Consider the following 23,722-nt stretch of genomic DNA (forward strand, 5'->3'; position numbering starts at 1 on the left):
AAATCACTTCAAAGAATACAAAACTATTTAAGTAAGAAATATACTTGGCCTACAAATTCCAGTCCCCAGATTTAACCCTTGTCACCTTTGGTGTGTATTCAGCCACACTTTTTCTATGTATATAAAAACGTATAGGTCCCAGTGAAGAAACATTCAAACATTACTTCCTGTCCTAGTCCCAGAGCCTGTAAAGGTGAACCCACTGGGGCTGGCTGGAGAAGAAGAGGAAAATTTGTTCCAGAAGGAACTGAGGGATCATAAGGATTTCAAAACATGGGAAAGGGAGGAATAAATTATTCGTCAAAAATCAGTTGTGTAGGGCTTCCCTGGTGGCTCAGTGGTTGAGAGTCCACCTGCCGATGCAGGGCACACAGGTTCGTGCCCCGGTCCAGGAAGATCCCACATGCCTCAGAGCAGCTAGGCCCGTGAGCCATGGCCGCTGAGCCTGCGCGTCCGGAGCCAGTGCTCCGCAACGGGAGCAGTTGTGTATATTTTTTCCAGGCCCAAAGAAAGAACAAGTCACGTGTAATGGAATCTAACTCTTGGAGAATATCAATAGGGAATTTTCAAGTTATTTGTTATACAACCTAGCTGTTTTAATTAGCATACAATCATTCCAGCCCCTCTAAATAAAAAAGTTTTGTTTTATTTTGTTTTTCTTTTGGCCGCTCCGCGCGTGACTTGTGGGATTTTAGTTCTCTGACCAGGGACTGAACCCAGGCCCTCGGCAGTGAGAGTGTGGAGTCCTAACCACTGGACCACCAGGGAATTCCCAGAAGTGTTTTTTTTAACCTTAAAAAAATGTATAGGGACAGACATTGACCTTTGTTCAAAAATGGGACCATCCCACATGTATGGTTCTATAACTTGCTTTTTTTTCATGTAACAATATGTTTGTCCATTCATTAACCAATATATACTGAGATCTTGGTGAGTACCAGTTCCATTAAAAGAATATATCATTATTTAAATGAATATATAATTTAATATCATTATCATTATTTAAATTATATTTGTGATTTCTAGTTTTTCACTATTACAAATTAAGTTACAGTGAACATTCTTTTTTTTTTTTTTTGTGGTACGCGGGCCTCTCACTGTTGTGGCCTCTCCCGTTGCGCAGCACAGGCTCCAGATGCGCAGGCTCAGTGGCCATGGCTCACGGGCCTAGCCGCTCCATGGCATGTGGGATCTTCCTGGACCGGGGCACGAACCCGTGTCCCCTGCATCGACAAGCGGACTCTCAACCACTGCGCCACCAGGGAAGCCCTACAGTGAGCACTCTTGTACATGTATCTTTCCTTTCTTTTTTGCCGTGAGATCTTAGTTCCCTGACCAGGAATGGAACTCACACCCCCTGCAGTGGAAGCACTGAGTCCTAACCACTGGACTCCCAAGGAATACCCTTTTTTTTTTTTTAATCTTTGCCTTTTTGTACACTCTTTCTATAGAATACTTTCCTCGAAAGGAGATTGCTGAGTTAAAGGGTATATATGTATGTACATTTGAAATTTCGGTGGACAATGCCAAATTGCCCTTCAGGAAGGTTGTATTAATACACATTCCCAGGGAATTCCCTGGTGGTCCAGTGGTTGGGACACTGCGCTTCTACTGCAGGGGACACAGGTTCAATCCCTGATCAGGGAACTAAGATTTTACATGCCGTGTGGCACAAAGTATTAAAAAAATAAAAAATAATACACATTCCCACAAAAAATTCATGAGAAGAGAGGACCTCTTGTTATGGACTGAATTGTGTGTGTCGTCCCCCCTTCACCATGGGCAAAATTCATGTGTTGAAGGGCTCCACACCCAATATGACTATATTTGGAGATAGAGCCTTTAAGAAGGTAATTAAGGGTAAATGACATAATAAAGGCAGGGGGTCTAATCCACTAGGAATGGTTGCAGAAGAGGAAGAGACACCTGCAAGCCAAGGAAAGAGGTCTCACTAGAAACCAGCCCTGCCAGCTCCTTGATCTTAATCTTCCAAACTCCAGAGCTGTGAGAAAATAAATTTCTGTTCTTTAAGCCACTTAGTCTGTGGTATTCTGTTAAGGAAGCCTGGGAAGACTAATACAACTTTCTTTTAGTTAGTTTCTTTTTTCTAATTTTTTTAAAAATTTATTATTTATTTATTTAATTTATTTTTTTGGCTGCGTTGGGTCTTAGTTGCAGCACGTGGGATCTTTGTTGAGGCATGCGGGATCTTTCATTGCGGCACCCTGGCCCTTCGTTGTGGTGTGAGGGCTTCTCTCTAGTTGTGGCGCAGCACGCATGGGCTCTGTAGTTGTGGCGTTCCGCTTCCAGAGTGCGTGCACTCTCTAGTTTGTGGCACACAGACTCTCTAGTTGAGGCCCGCGAGCTCAGTAGTTGTGGCACCCTGGCTTAGTTGCCCCGAGGCATGGGGGATCTTGGTTCCCTGACCAAAGATCAAACCCATGCCCCTTGCAGTGGAAGCACAGGGTGTTAACCTCTGGACCACCAGGGAAGTACCTTACTAACCTTTTGGGTGAAGTGAATCTGTTCACAATTCTCCCTATAAAATAGAGAGGGCAACAATAAAGTTTATTTCCAATAAACTTAGAAATAATTTGCCAGTGAGAAATCAGTAAGAACCAATACAGGGTGGCACAATTCTTCCTCTGTTGAAGAAACATTCTCTAAGAGATGCTCTGTAAATGCTGGTGATTTGGGCACTAATTATGGTCATTATTATAAGGATTAGACTCTGGGAAGAAGATTAATGTTAAAGAAAGCAGAAAGCTGTGCCCTTTTTTCTTTATTCAGCATATGATAAAAAAATATTCACCTACATGTGGTGTCTGCATGGAATCTACTAAAAAAGATACGAATATATCTCTAGGTCTCCACTGCCACCTAGACAGGAGTGTTGTGGCTACTAGTCTCCTTGGCTGGTGCATTCCTAAGGGCTAGGAAGGAAAACCTCAGAGACACAGGCCACCAAATATTGGGTGTCAATCACATCTTTGCCTGACTCCACATTCACCAAAGACTCATCTGATTATAATAACTGATTTCCCATATCATTTTCTATGGGGAGAGTGAGATGATCAAGTGAGACAAAATGTTCACATGACATATATTTCTCAGTGTGAATTAACAAATCAACATTCTGGTTTACTTATTGAGTGCCTACTATGCACCAGGCAATGTTTTAGGCACTGAAGATACAGCAATGGCAAAACAGACCAACAAACACACAGAAACAAAAAAACCCTCCCTAACAGAGCTCACATTCTAGTGGGGAGACAATCTCCAAGTAAACAAAGAGTCAAAATAATTTCAGAGCACCAGAAGGGCTATCAGAAAATAAATGGGGGACTTCCCTGGTGGCACAGGGGTTAAGAATCCGCCTGCTCGCATGCCACAATTACTGAGCCCGCATGTCACAAATACTGAGCCTGCGTGCTGCAATTATGGAAGGCCGCACGCCTAGAGCCTGTGCTGTGCAACAAGAAGCCACCGCAATAAGTCTGCGCGCTGCAACTAGAGAATGCCCACGTGCAGCAACGAAGACCCAACACAGCCAAAAATAAATGAATTAATTAATGAGAAAAAAGAAATGGGATGGGACTTCCCTGGCGGTCCAGTGGTTAAGACTCTGTGCTCCCAATTCAGGGGCACGGGTTCAATCTCTGGTTGGGGAACTAAAATCCTACATGGGGAAAAAAAAGAAAATAAATGGGATGGAGACTGTAAAAGGTAAGAGGGGACAATTTTATTTTATACGGTGTGATCAGGTAAGGAGGAGGAGATATTTGAAGTAAGACCTGAATCACAAGGAAGACCTAGCCATTCAAAGAGCATTCTAAAGAGCATTCTATGGTAAGAAGAACAGCCAGTGCATGGGCTCTCAAGTGACAACACGTTTTTTAAAATAAATTTATTTTATGTATTTATTATTTATTTTTTGGCGGCATTGGGTCTTCGTTACTGGCTTTCTCTAGTTGCGGTGAGCAGGGGCTACTCTTTGTTGTGGTGTGCGGGCTTCTCACTGCGGTGGCTTCTCTTGTTGTAGAGCACGGGCTCTAGGTGAGCAGGCTCAGTAGTTGTGGCGCATGGGCTTAGTTGCTCCACGGCATGTGGGATCTTCCCGGACCAGGGCTCAAACCTGTGTCCCCTGCATTGGCAGGTGGATTCTTAACCACCGCACCACCAGGGAAGTTCGACAACACTTTTTTTGTGTTCAAAAGGAAGACTAGTTTAACTAAGGAGTTCTAGAAAAGAGGCAGAGTAGTACCAAGATAATGTTTCATGTGTATTTAATTTGTGTGAATCAGTTTCCTGAATCTGATGAATTCTGATTAACTTCCTAAATTAAACCTCCAGACCTGCAACACTAAGGACCAGACCTGTTGTCATTGAAAACCCCCAGGATGGGTCCCAATAACCTCTGCCTCCTGTTATTCACACTCTTATGTAGTTCTCTCCCCATTTGTACCAGGGTTGGTCTGTGTAACCAATAAGATAAGGCAGAAGTGATGATATGTCACTTCCAAGATTAGATGATAAAACGACTGAGGCTTCAGCCCAGGTGTTTTTGTTTCTCTCTCTCTCTCTCTGATCTCTTACTCTAGTGACAGCAGCGTGCCATATTGTGAGCAGCCCCATGGAGAGTCCCATGTGGCAAAAAATTGAAGCCTCTGTCCAACAGCCATTGAAGAACTAAGGCCTGCCAATAACCACTACAGTGAACATGGAAGCTTATTCTCTAGCCCCAGTCAAGATGACTGAAGACTTGGACAACAGTTTGACTACAACCTTGTGAGAGACTCTGAGCGAGAACCAACAGCTTACCCACTCCTGGATTCCTGACCCTCAGAAACTGAGGGAAAAAAGATAAAAAATAAAAAAATAAAAAGAAACCAAGGGAGATAACAAAAGTTTGTTGTCTAAGGTGCTGAATTTGAGGGTATCTTGTTGCATAGTAATAGATAATTAATATACCTGGTTTACAGTTATTCTTTCAGGGAGATGCAAACTTTCAGGCAATATTCCTTTTAGTGCTTTATTTTTAGCCCCAAACAACCCACAGTTGAGGAATGGTTTACAGTCTTGAGCTTGCTCTCTCCTTGCAATATCCCTGGAAGAATTAGAAAAGTAGGGATTATTGTCCACATTCTACTGAGGAAGAAATTGAGGCTAAGGGAGGGTTAAACAATATGCCCAGGGGCACACAGTGAATAGAGTAGACTGTTTTCTTTGGTTCCTCTGTTCTTAGTAGTGTATCCCCCACTGTACTAAGCAGTTGCTTATGGAATGAATGAATAGGTTTCATCCCATTTGGTGGCATGCTCTGAAGGGGCATGGACCCTTTTAGAAGGAACTATTCCCAAATATTGGCATGTGTAAGAACCAACTGAGGCACTTCTTTAAAATGCAGATTCCTAGATCCCTTTCCTCCAGACGTAATGTTTCCTCCACACAAGGATGGGGCCTTCTACATATTTATTTGGCCAAATCTGCCAAACTGATTTGACAGAGAGAGGGATGGTAATGGTAAATGGTGATGGTGATGGTGATGGTAAATGGACAAGAAGGGAAGGAGTCACTTGTTGGAGCAGGGAAAGATAAATCCTATCAGAATTCTTATAATCATTTAGTAAGTGTTATAGGACACATATCAGGTTCTAGGCACCTTCTTAGGTGCTGGGGACAGAGCCATCAGTAAGACATATTTGCCATCTTGATGGAAAAAGAAGATTCGTCCTTGAAAGAAAGAGCAATACCAATGAGTATTTGAGGGAGTTTCAGGGCTAAGAGAAATGTGGGAGAAAATAGAGAAGGCCAAGGTCAAGGTCAGGAGAAGAAGTTGGATGGGACAGGTTCTAGGAGCTGGAAGAAGCAGGGAACCCACCTGTCCTAAAGCAGTCTAGCTCATTGCTTCTGCTGTCTGCCTCTCTGTGGGGCTCCTCTTCCCTTCTCCTTTCCTTACCACCTCATCTCTTCTCACTTCCCATTTTGCTTCATCCCCATGTCTAGAGTCCATCTTGCACTAATGACTGTATTTAAAAATATTGGAATGCCCCTGAATTATTCACTTTTTTTTTTGCCACGTCACATGGCATGCAGGACCTTAGTTCCCTGGCCAGGGACTGAACCCACGCCCCCTGCAGTGGAAGTGCAGAGTCTTAACCACTGGTCCCCCAGGGAAGTCCCTGAATTATTCACTTTAAAATGGTTAATTTATGTCATGTGATTTCACCTCAAAAAAGAAAATATTGGACTTCCCTGGTGGTGCAGTGGTTAAGAATCCGCCTGCCAATGCCAGGGGACACGGGTTCGAGCCCTGGTCCGGGAAGATCCCACATGCTGCGGAGCAACTAAGCCCATGCGCAACAGCTACTGAGCCTGCGCTCTAGAGCCTGTGAGCCACAGCTACTAAGCCTGCATGCTGCAACTACTGAAACCCACAATGCTGGAGCCCGTGCTCTGCAGCTAGAAGCCACCGCAATGAGAAGCCTGCTCACCTCAACGAAGAGTAGCGCCCGCTTGCCGCAACTGGAGAAACTCTGCGCACAGCAACGAAGACCCAACGCAGCCATAAAAAAAGAAAATACTGGGTGCTCAAATCTATCCATCCACATCAGCTAAGCCTGCCACCCTCCAGGACCTTGTCATTAAAGACCTTCCACATAGACTCATTGCCTTCCTACCACACCCCAGGGCTATCTGCCAGGCATCTGTGACTTCTCCCATTTTTGCCTGCAGCACAGTTTCCAGAGCTGCTCCAATGATGGTTTCCTCTTCTTCCCCAGGCCTAGTCCAAACTAGAAGTAAGGCAGAGAAGAGCACTGGGTCAAGTACTTGTTAGCTGTGTGACCTTGGGCAAGTTCAGGGAGGTGAATCGACTTAACTTAATCACCCATTCAACAGTACTGAGATAATATTCCCTTAAAGGAAACAGGACCAATAGATCAGCTGGGGTGGGAGTGAGAGGAGTACCTCCCCAGAGGAGGTGAAGGTGTAACTGAGGTTTAAAAGGCATTAACTAGTTAGTAGGCAAAGAAGACAGAGAAGAATGTTTTACAGAAAGTTTGAATTTATTAGCCTTCCTGAATCTGTTTTCTTGTTTGTTTAATGGCCAAAGGTCATTATTAAAAGTAAATGAGATCTCAGGTGTGAAACACCTTGCACAGTACTGGGCACATAGTATATACTCAACAAATGCTGTTTTTCTTCTTCCCAGCCTTCCACCTTCCACATGTGTAATCTAGGAGAAGGGAGCCTTAGATTGAGAGGAGGCAAAGTCCCCTATAGGGTGGGTTATAAGCCCCTTTGTCCACTCAAGTGATTGGTGATCACCGTGGAATCTGGCCAAGCTAGTTATTTGGAATGAGTGGCCTTAGGGGTGAGTGGTTACAGGATTGGGGGAAGGCAAATTCGTACACAGTAGAGAGTGAAAGGGGTCCAGCCAATTCAGCCCACTCCTGAAATTTTTTTTTTTTTTTTTTTTGCTGTATGCGGGCCTCTCACTGTTCATGGCCTCTCCCATTGCGGAGCACAGGCTCCGGGCCCAGCCGCTCCGCGGCATGTGGGATCTTCCCGGACCGGGGCATGAACCCGTGTCCCCTGCATCAGCAGGCAGACTCTCAACCACTGCACCACCAGGGAAGCCCCTGAAACTTTTGAAATAACCGATAACCTCAAAGAAAGCAGAAAGGAGCTAATGTATATTGAGTACTGACTACATGGCTGGCATTGGGCTAGGCGACTGGGCATACATTGTCTCATTTGACTTTCATCAAGCTGCAGGTACCAATTACAGAGGGTAAAGCTAGAGTTCAGAATGGGGAAGTCAGTTGTGCCAGGTAATTTGCTAGTGAGGGGCAAAGCTGGAATTCAAACTGAGGTTTCCAAAATTCCAGGCTAAGTTTCCATTGCTTTAGGTTCCCTTTACTCCCTGTAGTGCTGACCTCTGCCCTGCGGAATGTGGGGAGGAGGTGGACACAGGCAGGGGATGCTGCCAAGGAAATAACTGTGTAAGTGTGGATGGCTTCAGTCACATCCCTCTGCAGGCTTCTATCTCGCCCCCCCTTGCCCCCCAGAGGGTGGAGGTAGGGAAAGCTAGGGGTGGGGGAATCCACAATGTGGACGGAATGCTGGAGTTAGTGAGAGGCTATGCTTACAGTTCCCTTCCCCCACCCTCTCCTGAGCATAAGGGAGGGGATGCCCATCCCTGGGCAGGCCCTCTTTTCAACTCCCAGATTCTGCATCTGCCCTTCGTTTCTTGCTCCCTCAGCAAAAGCTTAAGGGGTCTCATAAACACTTAAGCTTCCACATCTATAACCCTCCCCCAGCCAGTCAAGCCAGCTGTGCAGACTCTGGGCAGGGGTGAGGGAACCTTCACAATCAATCCCCACCTAAGTAACAAAGGGAAGGAGGACCCTTCACCCAGTCTGGGGCAGACGCCCTAGGAAGGGGACACCAGGCCAGGTCCCCAGCATCTACTCCTGTAGCCCACCCTGAAGCTTAAAGAAGAGAAGCTAGCAGCTGGGGACCCCCCAGAAGGGAGGGGTCCAACTCTCTCTTCCAGACTTCTCCCCTCCCCTCCCTCCTCCCAGCTAATAGGTATTTCCTGTTTATGAGGCAGCTAAGGCTGGGCTTTTGGGAAGGGATGGAGATGGAGATGTTGCCCCCCCACCCCAGCTGGGTTAGGGAATCCTTGAGGAGCGCCTGAAGGTTGGGAAGCTCCTCCCTGGGGAAGGAGTGTTCCTTACGTTGACCATCCACATCATCCTCCCTTCCACCCCACCCCCTCCAACTGAGGCCACAGCCCCTGCGGGTAGGGGGCACTGGAGGGGTTTGCTTCCTGTTCTTCCCAGTCTCGGAGGCCCTCAAAGGAAAGCAGCTTCCAGGCGATTGGGGGTGGGGGGAGCGGGGGGAGGGAGGCTGAAACTGGATGGAGAAAGGGGGAAGGGAGGTGAGCATCTTGACTGATGAGTCAGAGTCTGCAAGGGTAAAGGACAGCCTACGGATTCTCCCTCCCCAGACCAACCTGGCGGTCATTTCGCTGCCCGCCCTTCTCCCAGCAAAACACAGATCGCAGGCAATTAGGCGAGGGAGCGCCGGGACCTCACCTAATTAACCCTTTTAGGGCCAGTCCCAACTGGTTTAGCAGGCAAGGGAGGGGTAATTAATTTAGGGGGGAGGTGAATTCAGGGGTTGCTACTAGAATTAAGATAGTGCTGCTTTCCCCACCCACGATGGGGTGGAAGCGCATAACCAGGGGCCTCCAGATTAAGATTGGGGTTTCAGCAGAGAGCATGGGCGGGGGGTCGGCAGTCGCGTTTCCCTCCCAGAGCGCGGCCGGGGGTGGAGAGAGAGCTACATCTCAAAGCCCACCCTGGCCCCGCCTCCCCCAGTCCCGGCTCCCGCTTCGGCTCCTCTAAGCTCCCAACCCAGCGGCGCCCGGAGGACGGACACCCAGCGTGAGGCTTCGCTTCCTCTCCCTTCCCCTCGCCCGCCCTCTCCCGGGTCTCTGCCTCGGTCTCCTTTTTTAAAAGCTGCGTCACAAGCACGCCGAACTCGGAGCGCTGCCGGCCCCTCGCCGTCCGCCGCCGCGCGGCGCACGCAAGTCGCCGCCCGCTGCGCCCTCGCCCGGGTCACTTTGACACTGCTCTCCCCGCCCACTAGCAGGCAATTAGCATATTAATAAAGCCCGGCCCAGCCCGAGTAGGGCTGGTGAGCGGGCGCCTACGAGAGGGAGAGCGAGAGCGAGAGCGAGAGGGAGCGCGAGAGCTAGAGGGGGCGAGCGGCAGCGGCGGCGGCGTTGGCGGCGGGGAGGGCGGCGGGAGCGCACAGACACGCACACGCACACGCGCACACACAGACACACACTCCGGGGACGCACACCCGCGCGCACACACGCAGAGACAGCTCGCCTTCCTGCCTGGCTTCCTTCCTGTCTGCTCCACGGCTGACAGGCCCCTCACTGCAGCCAGGTGCCGCCCGCACCGGGCCGAGGCCGGGCCGGGCCGGCGGCGAGGACAGCAGGGGCCGCGGGCGGCGGCGGCGGCTCATGCCCGGCCTGTCCCCGCGCGGGGCGGGCACCGTGACTTGGCTGGGCCCCCAGCGGCGGGCGATGTGAAGATGTCAGTGGGCTGTGCCTGTCCTGGTGAGTGGGGCGCGCTGCCGCCCGGCCCCTCCCCGAACCCTCCCTGCCGATCCTTCACCCCTTGTTTGGTGAGAACTTGTGTGTGGGGCGTCGATGGCATGGCTGTGGTCGGAGGCTTGAGGGGTGTGTGGGGCCTCAGTCGGGGGAAGGTTTTCCCCAACTGTGTAAATGCGCAGCAGCCCAGAGGCACGGGTAAGGGGCGCTGGGGTTAGCTTGTGTGTGTTTTTTGGTGGAGGAGGCTACTTAGGGAGGGGTTTTGGGGGGGCTGAAATTCCCAGAATTCCAGGGTGTTAGCCAATCAGAAGTGAGTCTGGACTTTTGACCCCCCCCCTCAGGTCATCATACAGTTGTGATTGGCTGGTTTGGGTTGCCCCCCCTTCCCTGCTGCCTATTCCCTCTTACCTATTCTGTGACACCTCCCTCCAGGCTGTTTCTGAGGACCCTGTTTGGGGGGAGGGATTGATTGGGGGCCGTCTTGCCCCCCTCCAAATTATCCTGCCTGTTGCCAGGGAAGGTTGGCCCTCCTGAGGGACACGAGGTCCTCCTGGGGTGTGGGGGGCAGATAATTGGGCCCTTGGGTCTGGCATCTTCGCCCTAGTGGGAGGGGGAATGTGGCAGCCCCAGGCAAGCTAGGAAATAAGAGTGACTTGTGAGAATTGAATTGAGGGGAGCGATGCTTGACCCCAATGAGAGGACTTAGGTTCAGATACCTGCCTCCCCCCAAACACATCAGCTCTTGCCAGTGACAGACAGCCTGGGTCTGAGTTCTTTCCTAGGGAGGAGGAAGGCCTGGGTCTGAGTTCTTCCCTGCTGCCAGGGAGAAGGAGAGGGGCCGTGTGACTGGAGAGGTGGTCTTCAGAGGGCCTCAGAACACGGTTTATATCCATCCCCAGGACTCTGGGTTCTTGAATTATCTGCAGGACCCCCTTCTGTCCCAGGCAGGAGTTAGCTTTCTCTGGAAAGTCAGGTATTCCTGAATCTAGCCTGGTTTGGATCCTTAGCCCCTCCAAATGCCCTGTTCTCTGGGAGGCCCATACCTCACAACTGGAAACCCCCCTCCCCCCAACACACATCCCCAAGGGAAGCTGCCAGTGCGGAAGCTTCCTTGAAAATCATGTGACCCGGGCCAAAGCTCTGCTGGGCTGGGCACACATTAAAGTGCCTGCTGAGGCTGACGTTTAAGGGGCATGGGGCCCAGAGGGAGGGCTAGTAGAGCCTAAGAATCCTGGGATATCCAGGTGTGGGAACCCCTGGCTCCTGCTGCAGAGGGTCGGGGAGAGGAGGAGAGGGAAGAGCCTGCCAAGCTGGAATCCTTCCTGGCCCCATCATTCCTCCTCCTACCAGCTTGGTGTGTGTGTTTGTGTATTTTCTTTACAATTGCCCCATGCTGAGTACCCTGTTCAGATCCATCCATTCTCTGAGTCCATCCCATGGCCTTGATCCTCCATCACCCTACATAAGCATAGCTAAAGCGCTGAGTCTTAAATATGATTATTAGTGCCTACAAATAGCGAGCAGGAGGTGAGTATGGAAAGGTTGTCAGGCTGGAGGTAGATGGGAGGTTGATCTTGAAGTTGAGGTAGGGTGCCTGGTCCTGTAGGAGAAGGGAGAAAGTTTCCCTCTCAGTCTCTCAGGGAGCAGCATGGGTACAGAAGAGGACCTGTATGTGTGAGGGGGGACAACTTAAGGCAGTGCCCTAAAAGGTATGTTCCTTTTGTGTGTCTGGTGATCTGGTTGGGGAAGAGGGGGCCTAAGATGGCCGAGAGTGGGGAATCTTTTTCCTGAATGTGAGGAAGTCTTACGGATTGGTGCCACAGAGGATGGATGGAGGTTAGTCTTCAAGAGAACCACTTGGGGAGGGGCATGAGAGTGGCCTGGGGGTTAGAAATGGTAGGATTCGGGGTAAGGGAGGGCACCACGCTTGCATGGGTGTGTGTGAGCACATGGCTGAACACAGGGACCCCGTGGCAGCATGTCCAGTCCAGGCCTAAAGACCATCCCCCGCAACCTGAGCAGCCCTGGGGTGGGGGCCCAGGCGCCCTGGCAGGCTGCCTGCCTGCCGCCTGCCTGCCTGCCTGCCTGAGTCTCTCCTTTGTGCTCTGCTGTCTCCCGGCTCCTCCTCCCCCAGCCCGGCAGAGACAGCACATGCCCCACACATGTGACTGAGGGAAGCCAGAGCACACGCAGACCCACACACATGCACATGCAGAAGGAAACACTACAAGATACACACATACACACATCTAGCTCTCATAGTGCTCCTGGGGTGTGTAGTAGCTTCTGGGGCTTTGGTCAGGAGCAGGGAGGACCTCTGCTAAGGGACATCATCCTGGGCAGGGCAGGTTGCTGAGGGGGCCAGGGCCTGTCTGGGGCAGCATGTGACTCAGAAGGGTTAAGGTAGGGAGGAGTAGGGGGAGGGGAGGAGGCAGCAGTGGTGGCGGCTGGGAGCCAGGAGAGGAGGATGGCAGAGCGCCAGGCCAACGGGAGGCCGGGCACAGACAAAGGAAGGGGGGCAGGCACACTGGAGGCCTGGGTCAGGGAGCCCCAGGGGCCCGGGCAGGGGGCAGTGCTGGTACCTTATCCTGTGGGCTGGGGCGGGCTGCTCCCCTTCAGAATTCCCACCTCCAGCAGGGGTGCTCTTGCTCTTCCCTCCCTCATCACCTTTGTCAGTCTTTGCTGCTCCCTGCTTTCTCCCCACCCCACCTCCCACCAATTTTAGAGCCTTCTAACTCTGAGTTGCTCTCTTTAGTTGGACCTCATCTGCCCCTGTGCAAGTGGGAGAATTAAGTCCGAACTGAGAGAGGACTTGCTGGAGAAGGGGCACTAGGAGAGGGCCCGTTTTGAATGATATGCCAGGGTCTGGATACATCTTGGTATTTAGGGGCCCTTCTCCCTGAAATTTGAGGAGACAGACTGGGTGGGGGTTCTGAGTTCTGAACTGGATGCTGAAGCCAGAGCACACAACCATCTCCTCTCCCCAAGTAGATAGTCATTTGGGGCCTGGAGTGACCATTCCTTGGAGGGGGCAGGCAGTAGGAATGGCTGCAGTGCCCCAGGGCTGGGCTTGTGTGAGTGGGGTTAGAACCAGGGTTCCAGCCTCAGGCCCTCCTGTCTCACTGTAATCTGTGCAAGTTCGGATAATAGGCCCTGGATGCTATTAGGATCTCTTGAGGTACTGCCTGTGAATGTGCTTTGGAAAGTTTAAAGGCACAAAACAAATGACAGGAATTGTCCTGTCAGTGGGGGAGGAATGTAGTTATCCCAGAGTTGGGCTGTAAATTTGGGAGTCAGGACAAGTATCTCAAGTCCTGGTGGTAGGCAGTATGATGGTAGGCATTCTGGCTGAAGAGTATAGATTTCGATAGGTTTATGAAAGCCAGGATATATCATATGGCCAGGCCATGATGGAGAATGGTGTGCAGATTTCAGAGGGGGGTGGGGTTAGTCCCTGGGTAACAAATGGTCAGGGTATGTGTGTAGCAGTCTGTCAAAGGTTCAGGAGGTATAATGCAGTTTTGGGGTGTGTCTTGGGGCTTGGGGCATGTGCGTCACAGGTCCCACTGTGTATGTGTGTGTGTCCTGGGTTTGGGTTTATTTGAGGTTTGAGGTATATCACAGGTTGAAGTGTGTATCAGGTATGGATTTGTGTGAGAGTGAGCTGTGTTAATTGTGTGTGGAGGATGTTCACAGAGCCAGATGCAATAGTATTATTATTGCACAGTCAGCTGGTGTGTATGCCATCCTGTTGTGGGGCTGTGTGTGAATCTGGTTGGGGGGGTGGGAATACAAAGCTGAGACTCAAATTGCAAAGAAGAAGGAAGTCCTTACTGCCCCCCACTTCCCATGTGAGAGAGAGAGAGAAAGAGAGAGAGAGAAAGAGAGAGACTGTGTGTGTGTGTGTGTGTGTGTGTGTGTTTCTGTCCAGGTAGTAGGGCCTGGACCACTATCCAAGTTTTAGAAAAGCCCCCTCTCTTGGGCTTCCCCCCTTGCATTGGAGAACAGGTTCCTACCCTGGTAACCATATACCATTTTTTCCTAGGGTTTGGGGGAGGATTCAGCAGCAGACTAGACCCCTTCTGGGGACCCTCAGATGGGCAAGTTTGCCTTCCTGAGCTCTAACAGAGCCCCTTTCCCTTACACCCACGTGCCTCCGGTGGTGGTGGTGGTGGTGATGGGTGGGTGGGGGAAAGGGGGCTTCCTGCAAAGGTAGTCAGCATTTGGAACTAAGCTGGGTTGGGGGCAGGGAACCTGGAGTGTCCCCCTCCTTCCAATCAGTGTTTACAGGCTGAAGTCTGAGAGTGTCTCTGTCAAAAATAACCCCCTGGAGCCTTCCCCCCAGCTGCTCTGGGATTTCACCAGCCACGGGTGGCTGCTCAGGCCAGCCTTCAACCCGAGAGATCACTAGGGAGAGGAAGAGAGATTTGGGGGATGTTTGGGAGACCGTTAGAAGATACTGGGAGTCTCCAGAGAGGACGAGTGCCCTCCTCCATCCCTGCCTGTGGCTTAGGCTCCCCAGCTCACCCCTGAGCACCCCGCTTGGGGCTTGGGAGCGGCATTCCAGTTCCTGGCTCCCACAGCCCTCCCCTCCATCCCGGTCTCTCCAGACCCAGTCTCTCTGTATCCCTCTCTCCGGCCTGTCCCCTGTCTCTCCCAGTCTCTGTCTCTCTTTTGTTTTTCTCAGCAGTCCTCCCTGCCTGCCTCCCTCTCTCAAGCTCTCTCCCTCCCCTCTCTCCCTCTTCCTCTTTCCTCGCAGGGAGGGGGCGGGGCCGGTGGGGGCAGCTCCACCCTCCGCCCGCCCTGGGGCCTCATTCTGAGAGAGGCTCTGAGAGAGCCAGCGGGGAGGGAGGGAGAGAAAGGGAGAAAAGGAAGGGAGCCGGCGGGGCGCTGTGTGTGTCTGTGCGTGAGCGAGTGTGAGTGAGTGTGAGTGCCGGGCCCTGCCTCTGCTGGTGCCCCGGCGGAGGGGCCTGCTGGCCTGGGGAGGGCGGGCGGGCTGCTTGGAGGCAGAGGCAGAGGCGGCGGCGGGGAGAGCAGAGGAGGAGGAGGAGGAGGAGGAGGAGGAAAGAGCGGAGCAGCCATTGTTGAGGGAAACCTTGCAAACAAAGAAGGCTCCGGACTCCCCGCGGCCCCCCGCCCCCCAGGCCGGCCCCCTGGCCCCGGGTCCCCAGCCCAGTGGCCATTGTAACTTTCTCCCGGGGCTGTGGCCGCCGTGGGGCGAGCCGAGGCCGTGCGTGCGAGTCTTTGTGCAGCCCGCGGAGTGGAACTCCCAGCCAGGCCTGCCTGTCCCACTCGGGACATGAGCGGCTGAAGTTGGCCCCCCCTCAGGCCTCACCCCTGCCAGGGCCCCTCTGGGCTCGCAGCCGCTCCCCGCACCTCTCCTGGCCCCCTCAGTTCTCCCAGGTAAGTAAGTCTGGGCACCCTGCAAGCCTGTTGGGGGTGGGTGGAAGGTCCTCCATCTGGCCCGGGCCTGGTATGCTGGCTGTGAGAGAGGTGACCCAGCTCATAGAGGAGAGGGCTCTCGGGCCTGCTGACCTCTGGTCAGCCCCCAGAGGGAGGGGGCCTGCCCTCGGGTCAGGCTGGTTACCATGGAAATACCCAGCTGGAGGTGCCCCCCTAGGCCACAGGATGCAGCTTCCATTCTGAGAAAACTTTACTAGTTCTGGGCTCTTCCTCTCTCCTCCCCCTTCCTAAGGGCTCCTAGGTTGCTAGAGGTGGGAGACGGGACTCTGCCTGACTCCAAGACTGGATGACACATCCATCCCCTCACCCCCACCCCCACGTTGCTCCCTCTACCCCTGCTGCTGGGGACAGGCAGCAGCAGGGACAGATGGTCTGGGTGATGTTCCCTCCCCTTCTCTTCTCACTCCCCAGCCCTTGTGCTGGGGCTACTGGGAGTTGCTATGGCTCTGGAGAGATGCTGAGTTTATTTGTGTCCATTCACTGGTCGTGTAAATAGAGGCCCCAGAGCTTTGGGCTTTAGCTCCTCAGTACTGTTACCTAGCCCCAGGCAATGCCTGTCATTTCTCAAGTGAGAAATTGAAGCTCTGAAACTTTTTTCAGAGTTAGAGAGGAACCCTGGTGTTTTGCCTCCCTTCTCTTTAGGGTCTTGAGCTGATACATTTCAAGTGGTCCTGAAACTGAGGGGCAGGGGCAGTAATGCTTTTGGGGAAAGGAGGGCCTAGGTAGGGGATGAGGGCCAGGTCTAATAATCTAGACTACTGGGTGCATTGCCCAGGCCTGGCTTCTGGTTGCTAATGTGAGCTTTGACTTCCTACATGGCCTTGTCCACCTGTCTGTGGAGTGGGGGGACTTGGGGTTGGGTGGGACTGCCTCTTTCCTGAGGACACATGCTCCTCATTCAGTCCTGACTGGCATGTGAAGGCTGTGTATGTCGTGCTGGGAGCATTTGGATGTGGCCTATGAGAGCTCATGCGTGGGGCAAGGGCCTGTTGCAGGCACCCTGATCCTGCCTGGGGCTGCTGGGTTCCAGCCCTTGGTAGACATGTTGGGGCGAGCTGAGGGTGCAAGCCTGCTAGGCAGGATGAGGCACACGCGTGTGCAGGTACACACAGGCTCTGAGTCTTGGCACTGAGTCTTTGGGGACGGTGGAGGGTAGGCCTCTCGGGGACCCTCCTTTGGCCCATATTGTGAGGAGGGGACCCAGGGGAGAGAATTAAATGATACATGTTGGTACAGGGTCTTCCTTTGTCTCTTCCTCCCAAGGAACAAAATAGATTTTGTATCTAAATTGGAGATGGGGCTCAGATACAGCCGATACAGCTACCCTTCCAAATGCAGTCAAGTTTGGGGGACATGAGGAAGCAGCTGTGACTAGGACTCTGCTTCACGATCTCCTCCTGTCTGGTGGGGAGGGGATAAGTGGCATTGTGAGGGTACCTGGCTCTTACCTAGCTATGAAAGTAACACTTCTTCCAGTCAGGTAATAGTAGAGCAGGAGTAGAACTGTGTATGCTTCTGAGTGAGGTGGAGAGGGGACACATGAGCTCATGCACAGATACACACAAGCAGAGACCCTGTCTAGTTACCACTTGCCTCCTAGACTGAGCCCCTGAAACCTAGGCTCCTTCCCTGGGGCTGTTTATTTTCTATATGTAACTAGAGTGGGACCCATTGGAGGCCCGTCTACCTCCCTCCCTCACTGCAAGTCTAAGGAGAGAAAAGGGGTTGAGGCTTTGGGTTTCTGGTTTGGAGACAATACTAGACCCATGGTGGGTGTGTGTGTGGGGGGCTGGGCTGATAAGGGAGTGGCCGTTGGTGTGAGAGGCAGAAGGCCCAACTGGTTATCTGGTGGGCGGCACCCAGCAGGCACTACCCCCCCCTTTATCTTTCTATCCCCTGCCCTCCTGAGACCCTGGGGGTGGAGAAGGAGCAGGGAGTTGGCAAAATCCCCCTTTACCCTCCCCCAACCTGGTCTCCAGAGGGCAATAGAGGGGTAAATACTATAGGATATGGGAATCGGAAGACTAGGCTTGAGCCCTAGGACTTGAGTTCTAACTCTGCCAGTTAGTAGCTGTACGATCTTGGTAAGTCCCTTTGAACTTTTAGTTGCTTCATTTATAAAATGGGAATGTTACACTCGACCCTGCTACCTCACAAGGTTGTGATGACGATTAAACAAAACAATGTAGATGAAAAGGGAGTTTATCAAAATTTTAGATTCTGATATTTAGATATTTATTTATCTTGTGGTGCTGACATTTCTTCCCAGGTTCAATTCTGTCATCCAGGGCTCAGCCACATGAAGAAATGGGGTCTTGGGTATTAGGGCTGAGAACTTCTAGTTTCTTAATAAAAACTGGGATAGGTGCTCCGTAGGGTAGTCTCCCTCCCCTAGTGCCCTCGGGGGCTCCAGAAGACCAGTCCCTGTGCATACAGTCTAGCAGACTTCCAGGAGCACTGCCAAGAGGGACTCAGGAGACCCCTTCTTTCTTTCCCTTCTAGGTTGTTCCTCAAAGTCATTCAAGCTGTACTCACCCAAGGAGCCCCCGAACGGCAACGCCTTCCCCCCCTTCCATCCCGGCACCATGCTAGATCGGGATGTGGGGTGAGTTTCTTGTCCACTTCCTGTTCCTTCCCCAGATGGCATCCTGCCTGAAAAGGGGAGGGAGTGACACCCCCCAATAATTCCTGTCTTCCACCCCCATTCTCATAGCCTCTTCCCTTACACAGCCCAACTCCCATGTACCCGCCTACCTACCTGGAGCCTGGGATTGGGTAAGTGGAGCCCAGTGGGGAGGTTGGTGCTTTCCATTACAGGGGTGAAGGCGGGGGTGGTGGGGGGAGGCTCTGCTCCTACTGATCTCCCTTCTTCACTTCCCCCAGGAGGCACACACCATATGGCAACCAAACTGACTACAGGATATTCGAGCTTAACAAACGGCTTCAAAACTGGACAGAGGTATAGCCAAGGGAAAGGAGCTTGGAGGGAGAGGGCCATCTGGGCACCCCTGTGGCATGTCTTCTGACACACACACCCTTCCCTGTGCTTCTTAGGAGTGTGACAATCTCTGGTGGGATGCTTTCACGACTGAGTTCTTTGAGGATGATGCCATGTTAACCATCACTTTCTGCCTGGAGGATGGACCAAAGAGATATAGTGAGTGACCTCTGGGGGTCCTGCCAGTGCCGCTGTAAGAGCGTACATCTCCTGTGTCCTTCTAAGATCTGGGCGTGGGTATTTGTCCTAGGGGATCTGTCTTGGCAGGGATGGTATCTGCCTGACCACTTTTGAGATCCTTCTGTTCTGAAGAGTTTGTCCCATCTCTGCAGCCATTGGCCGGACCCTGATCCCACGCTACTTCCGCAGCATCTTTGAGGGGGGTGCTACGGAGCTCTACTATGTACTTAAGCACCCCAAGGAGGCATTCCACAGCAACTTTGTTTCCCTTGACTGTGACCAGGGCAGCATGGTGACCCAGCATGGCAAACCTATGTTCACCCAGGTTAGCACCCAGTTGGATGTGGAGCACTGAAGTACGTGGGTTTGATTCCCCTTCTGGCTCCCAAAAATGTACTTGGCTTTTCCCCAGGGAGACATAATGGGAAGTGGCAGGATGCACAGGGATGGCAGGCATGCTGCAGTATTCAGCAGACATGTATTGAGTTTGTACATGACAGTTTTCTGGGCCTCAGGGAGACACCAGTGAACAAGAGCCTGTCCTCATGGAGCTTATGGCTGACGAGTGTTTTACTAGCTACAAGAGGAGAGGACAAGAATCTGTTAAGCGTTTCTACTGTGTGTGTGTGTGTGTGTGTGTGTGTCTGTGTGTGTGCGTGTGTCTGTGTGTGTGCGTGTGTCTGTGTGTGTGTGTCTGTGTGTGTGTGTGCCAGTGTGGCAGGTATATGAGGAGATGGTCCATGTCAGTTATGCACCCAGATTTCTGTTCAGGTGGCAGGAGTGTATGTAGTGGGAGAATCATGAGGAAACGGGAACCGGTATACTTTTGCGTATGTGGGGAGGTGAGCAGACTTGTGACAAGCTTGTTTCCAGGTTTGTGTGGAGGGCCGGTTGTACCTGGAGTTCATGTTTGATGACATGATGCGGATAAAGACGTGGCACTTCAGCATCCGGCAGCACCGAGAGCTCATCCCCCGCAGCATCCTTGCCATGCATGTGAGTTGTGCACAGAACCTAAGCCACAAGGCTGAGGGCAGGCAGCGGGAAGGGTGGAACGAGGTCTGCCATTACCCACCAGTGGCCCTAGACAGAGGGTTGAAGTTTATCCATCTGAAAAATGGGTTTTTATATAGTAGTCCCTCTTCTCTTGGGTGTCACGAGGCTAAGATGATAGGGCAGGTGAGCAGATGCAACCCAGGTACTAGTATTCTTACCTTTCTCCTCCTCTAGGCCCAGGACCCCCAGATGTTGGATCAGCTCTCCAAAAACATCACCCGGTGTGGGCTGTCCAATTCCACTCTTAACTACCTCCGAGTGAGTCTCTGATCACCCAATTTCTGCCCCATCCCATTTGGTCTCCACTCCACATCTGTCCCCTGACAAGCCACTAACTGGTCTCCCCCCAGCTCTGTGTGATACTCGAGCCCATGCAGGAGCTCATGTCCCGCCACAAGACCTACAGCCTCAGCCCCCGTGACTGTCTCAAGACCTGCCTCTTCCAGAAGTGGCAGCGCATGGTAGCACCCCCTGGTGAGTGCCTTGCACCTGCACCTGCTCTTACCAGTATCTGATGCTGCTTCCCCAAGGCTGTATCGCTGTCTCCTCACAAAGCCCTTTCCTCTTTCCTGGGTCTGCGAGATTGGGATCAGGGTAGGCTCAGGCTCCTTAGGAGCCAGAATGGGGAATAAGGGTCCCAGGGTGCTACCCCACCTGAGTCTCCTTTCCCTGGCACAGCGGAGCCTGCACGGCAGCAGCCCAGCAAGCGGCGGAAAAGGAAGATGTCAGGGGGCAGCACCATGAGCTCGGGGGGTGGCAACACCAACAACAGCAACAGCAAGAAGAAAAGCCCAGCCAGCACCTTCGCCCTCTCCAGCCAGGTACCTGTAAGCATCTCGGCTTTCTTCTCTCTTCTGGGCTGCCCCACTGCTGGCCCCTGACCCTTGACCCTGTCCCATCCTGAGCTCACTAGCAGACATAGAAACAAAGACAGTTTTTCCCAGTGTACTTTGCCATCGTGGGCTGACTCTTGTCCCTGATGACAGTCCTTGTCAGTCACGTGCATGATTGTGATCACACAGACTCAGACGTAGCAACGTACGACATCAAGGGACGGAGACAGCCATGGGAACGTATGGACATAAAGGACAGACAGCTTAGGGGCACACAGACCACCAGAGAGACACACACGCTGACAGAGGGACACACAGACTTGAATGTGTGCAAATCTAGAATACATACATGCACATACGTTTCCCCACCGGTGTTTTTGATCTGCTCCTTCTCTCTTACATTGGACAGAAGTTCAGGAGCCCCCTAAAATTTTGGAGAGATGGACTAGGGAGCTAGAGGAGTAGACTGACTTCTCCCAGAATCCAGTGGATATAGGTTAAAGGCTGTGATGCTTTGCAGTCATTCAGTGGGAAGTATTCCAGGGGCGGAGGGTATCAGAGGAGTTGGGGTTTTAAATTGGGGTATAAGTTGGGGGGTGTGGGGTTGAGTTTCCCGGGTGGGTGTTGGGGCTCTGGGGGTATCTGCTGCCCTGGGCTGGGCGAGCCCCTGCCCCGATTATGTTTGGGGACCTCCGCCACTCTCAGGATGTGATGGTGGTGGGGGAGCCCACCCTGATGGGCGGGGAGTTCGGGGACGAGGACGAGAGGCTCATCACCCGTCTGGAGAACACCCAGTTTGACGCGGCCAACGGCATTGACGACGAGGACAGCTTTAACAACTCCCCTGCCCTGGGCGCCAACAGCCCCTGGAACAGCAAGCCTCCGTCCAGCCAAGAGAGCAAATCGGAGAACCCCACGTCACAGGCCTCCCAGTAAAGGCTTTGCCATGGCCACCGCCACCCAGCGCTCTGCCTGTCTTCCCCACCCCTCGAAGCCCCAGGGAGCAGAAGACAGAATGAAGAGACTGAGCATCTAAAATGGGCAGCCTCATCCACCCGCTTCAGGGAGGAACTGGACTCACTGGGGGCAGGTGCCAAGATTTGCCCCCCCAGTGGCCCTGGGCTGGGGCTGGCCTCTGCAGAGCCTTTTGGGCAAGGGGGTACTCATGTGGATGCCTGTGTGGACCCTGGGCCTCTGAGAAATGTCCTGACCACCTCCCAGGGCATTTGCCTCCATCCTCACCCCAGGTTCTGGGTTCCCTCATCCTCCTGACTCCACCCTCTTCAAGCCTGGGGTTGTCTATGCCCACAGCCCTTAGGGACTTAAAAGTTATGGGGCTTGATTGAATGCCCCTCCTCCAAACCCTCCCCTTAGGTGGCTGGTAGTAGAGGGGTAAAGCTTTGGGCTCCTCCCTTCTGCCACCTATCCCAGCTCCAAGTTTTTTAAAAAATAATATTATTAAAGATGTAAGTTTAAATAAAAAAATCACTCATGTCCCCTATTTCCCCTTATTAAAGGTCCAGCTACCTCCCTATGCCTGGCAGGTGGAGAGCTTAGGGCCTATGTGGAGGTAGTGGGGTATGCATCACCGTTTTACACAGTTTGGAGAGCTTCAGACCAAGGAGACACTTTGCCATCTCTCTTCTCTTTTCCTCTGGGGTGACTGGAGTTGGGGAAGGCATGCCATGGGGGTAGGGCGCCATTGATGGCCTCACTTTTGTGACAGCCCCCTGCTGTTGTCTCTGTCTCCCCATCTTCTAGGACTCTGGCCTGCCCTCCTAGTGCTTGTGACTCCTCCTATCCCAGCCCCCAACCCCCTCCCTCCACGGTGTGTATATTCTTTACAAGTCCTCCACTAGAGCAGCTGTCTTGGATGGGGTGAGGGGCAGGCTCCCTGCCTTAGGGAGTGTGGAGGGAAGGGAGCAGCCTTGTTTGTCACTGTGTTTTTTGTTTTGTCTCAGTTGGGCAGGCATGGGTGGAGGAGGGGTTCATCCACTCTCCAGTACTCTCTTTCCCCAACTCCTCAGACTGCATATCTAGTCCTCCCCTGCCCTTCAAGGAAGGGGAGAAGCCACTGAGGGTGTCCCAGCTCTGAGCCCACCAGGGAGCAATAGGCTTTTGTCCTCCAGCTGAAGTAAAGGCCCTTCATCTCCCAGTATCTCCTCTCTCCCCTTCTTCATAGAAGGACAGGGGAGGCAGCCAGGATCCTCAGCTCTGTTTCACAATTGGACATGTGGAGGCTCCAGGCCCAGGGTGAGGCCGAGAGCAGGGTCCCATGAGTCTGGACGCAGCTCTGTGGCTTCGCTGCCTTCTCCTGTGGCCAGTTCCAGAAGTGTTAGCACCACCTCTCTCCCCACTCTTCCTTCTGGATTCTGGGGTCCCCCACATCCTGTTTCCTCTACTCCAGCTGCCACTTTTGGAAGGATATTGTGTCAGGAGCTGAGGGAAGGGGTAGGGAAGGTGGATGTCCCACCCCGCTCGCTGTAATGCCTTTTTTTTTTTTTTTTTTTTTTTTTGGGCCATTTGAGTCATGTATGGTACCGCTCAATAAAGAGACTTTTTGGTTTGAGAGTGTCTTGGTTGGTCATTGATGCCTATAATGACTCAGTCCAAGGCAGTCTTTTTCCCCTCCTTCCTGCAGTCCCTAACACCAGTCATTGGGGAAGAGGCATGGATTGGGCTTGTGAATTCCCCCTCACTCCCATCTCACATTTCCCCTCACTCTTCTGGTGGTGTTCTTGATGTGTCCTAGGCTGCCCTGTATTCCTCAAAAGTTGACTTCCCAGCCCCTCCCAGGACTATTGTTCCTCACCCCTAACTGTCATGGGGCTGCCAGACAGGTGGTGGCCCTCTGCAGGCTGGGTTCCTGGGATAGATAGACCTGGATTAAGCTGTTGGGGGAGGGGTGGAAGAAGGGGTCCTTGCCTAGGAGGGGACTTGGATTGGAGGAGCTTTGGGTGGTTAAATTCTTGGGAGACTCAGTCCTGTTTTTGTCAGATTCCTACCCCTACCTGGCCTCTAGCTTACCAGCCCAGCTGAGATCTGAGCTAGTCTCCT

The 23,722-nt window shown here is 52.4% G+C and overlaps 1 protein-coding gene, 1 long non-coding RNA gene and 2 other non-coding genes across 9 annotated transcripts; 3 read left to right on the forward strand and 1 right to left on the reverse strand.

Moving 5' to 3' along the window:
• Positions 1-136: 136 nt before the first annotated feature.
• LOC117308575 (small nucleolar RNA SNORD22) lies at positions 137-256 on the forward strand. The gene has a single exon (XR_004522671.1). It is a non-coding gene; the product is annotated as a small nucleolar RNA SNORD22 (small nucleolar RNA).
• A 1,318-nt stretch (positions 257-1,574) lies between these two features.
• Positions 1,575-1,647, forward strand: TRNAR-UCU (transfer RNA arginine (anticodon UCU)). Its single transcript has one exon. It is a non-coding gene; the product is annotated as a tRNA-Arg (tRNA).
• A 1,732-nt stretch (positions 1,648-3,379) lies between these two features.
• On the reverse strand, positions 3,380-9,574 carry LOC141276803 (uncharacterized). 2 transcript variants are annotated; one of them, XR_012326926.1, is made up of 4 exons: positions 9,023-9,574; positions 6,681-6,794; positions 6,495-6,536; positions 3,380-5,107 (listed from the first exon to the last, which is right to left on the reverse strand). It is a non-coding gene; the product is annotated as an uncharacterized lncRNA (long non-coding RNA). The 2 variants fall into 2 exon arrangements; XR_012326925.1 differs by having other exon boundaries at positions 6,681-9,574.
• Positions 9,575-9,815: 241 nt separating this feature from the next.
• On the forward strand, positions 9,816-23,236 carry LDB1 (LIM domain binding 1). Of its 5 annotated transcripts, none has more exons than XM_033842395.2 (11): positions 9,816-10,141; positions 18,101-18,203; positions 18,329-18,373; positions 18,482-18,557; positions 18,653-18,755; positions 18,929-19,101; positions 19,650-19,772; positions 20,007-20,090; positions 20,183-20,306; positions 20,511-20,653; positions 21,371-23,236. In XM_033842395.2, exons 1-11 carry the CDS (start codon positions 10,117-10,119, stop codon positions 21,599-21,601), a joined length of 1,230 nt encoding a protein of 409 aa, XP_033698286.1. In that variant the 5' UTR covers positions 9,816-10,116; the 3' UTR covers positions 21,602-23,236. The 5 variants fall into 5 exon arrangements, with proteins under 5 accessions (XP_033698286.1, XP_033698285.1, XP_033698288.1 ...); XM_033842394.2 differs by having other exon boundaries at positions 9,817-10,141; positions 20,511-20,659; XM_033842397.2 differs by having other exon boundaries at positions 10,112-10,141; positions 18,312-18,373; positions 20,511-20,659.
• The last annotated feature ends 486 nt before the right edge of the window (positions 23,237-23,722 follow it).

Source organism: Tursiops truncatus, chromosome 16 (assembly GCF_011762595.2).
Source record: "Tursiops truncatus isolate mTurTru1 chromosome 16, mTurTru1.mat.Y, whole genome shotgun sequence".
Taxonomy (NCBI): Eukaryota; Metazoa; Chordata; class Mammalia; order Artiodactyla; family Delphinidae; genus Tursiops; species Tursiops truncatus.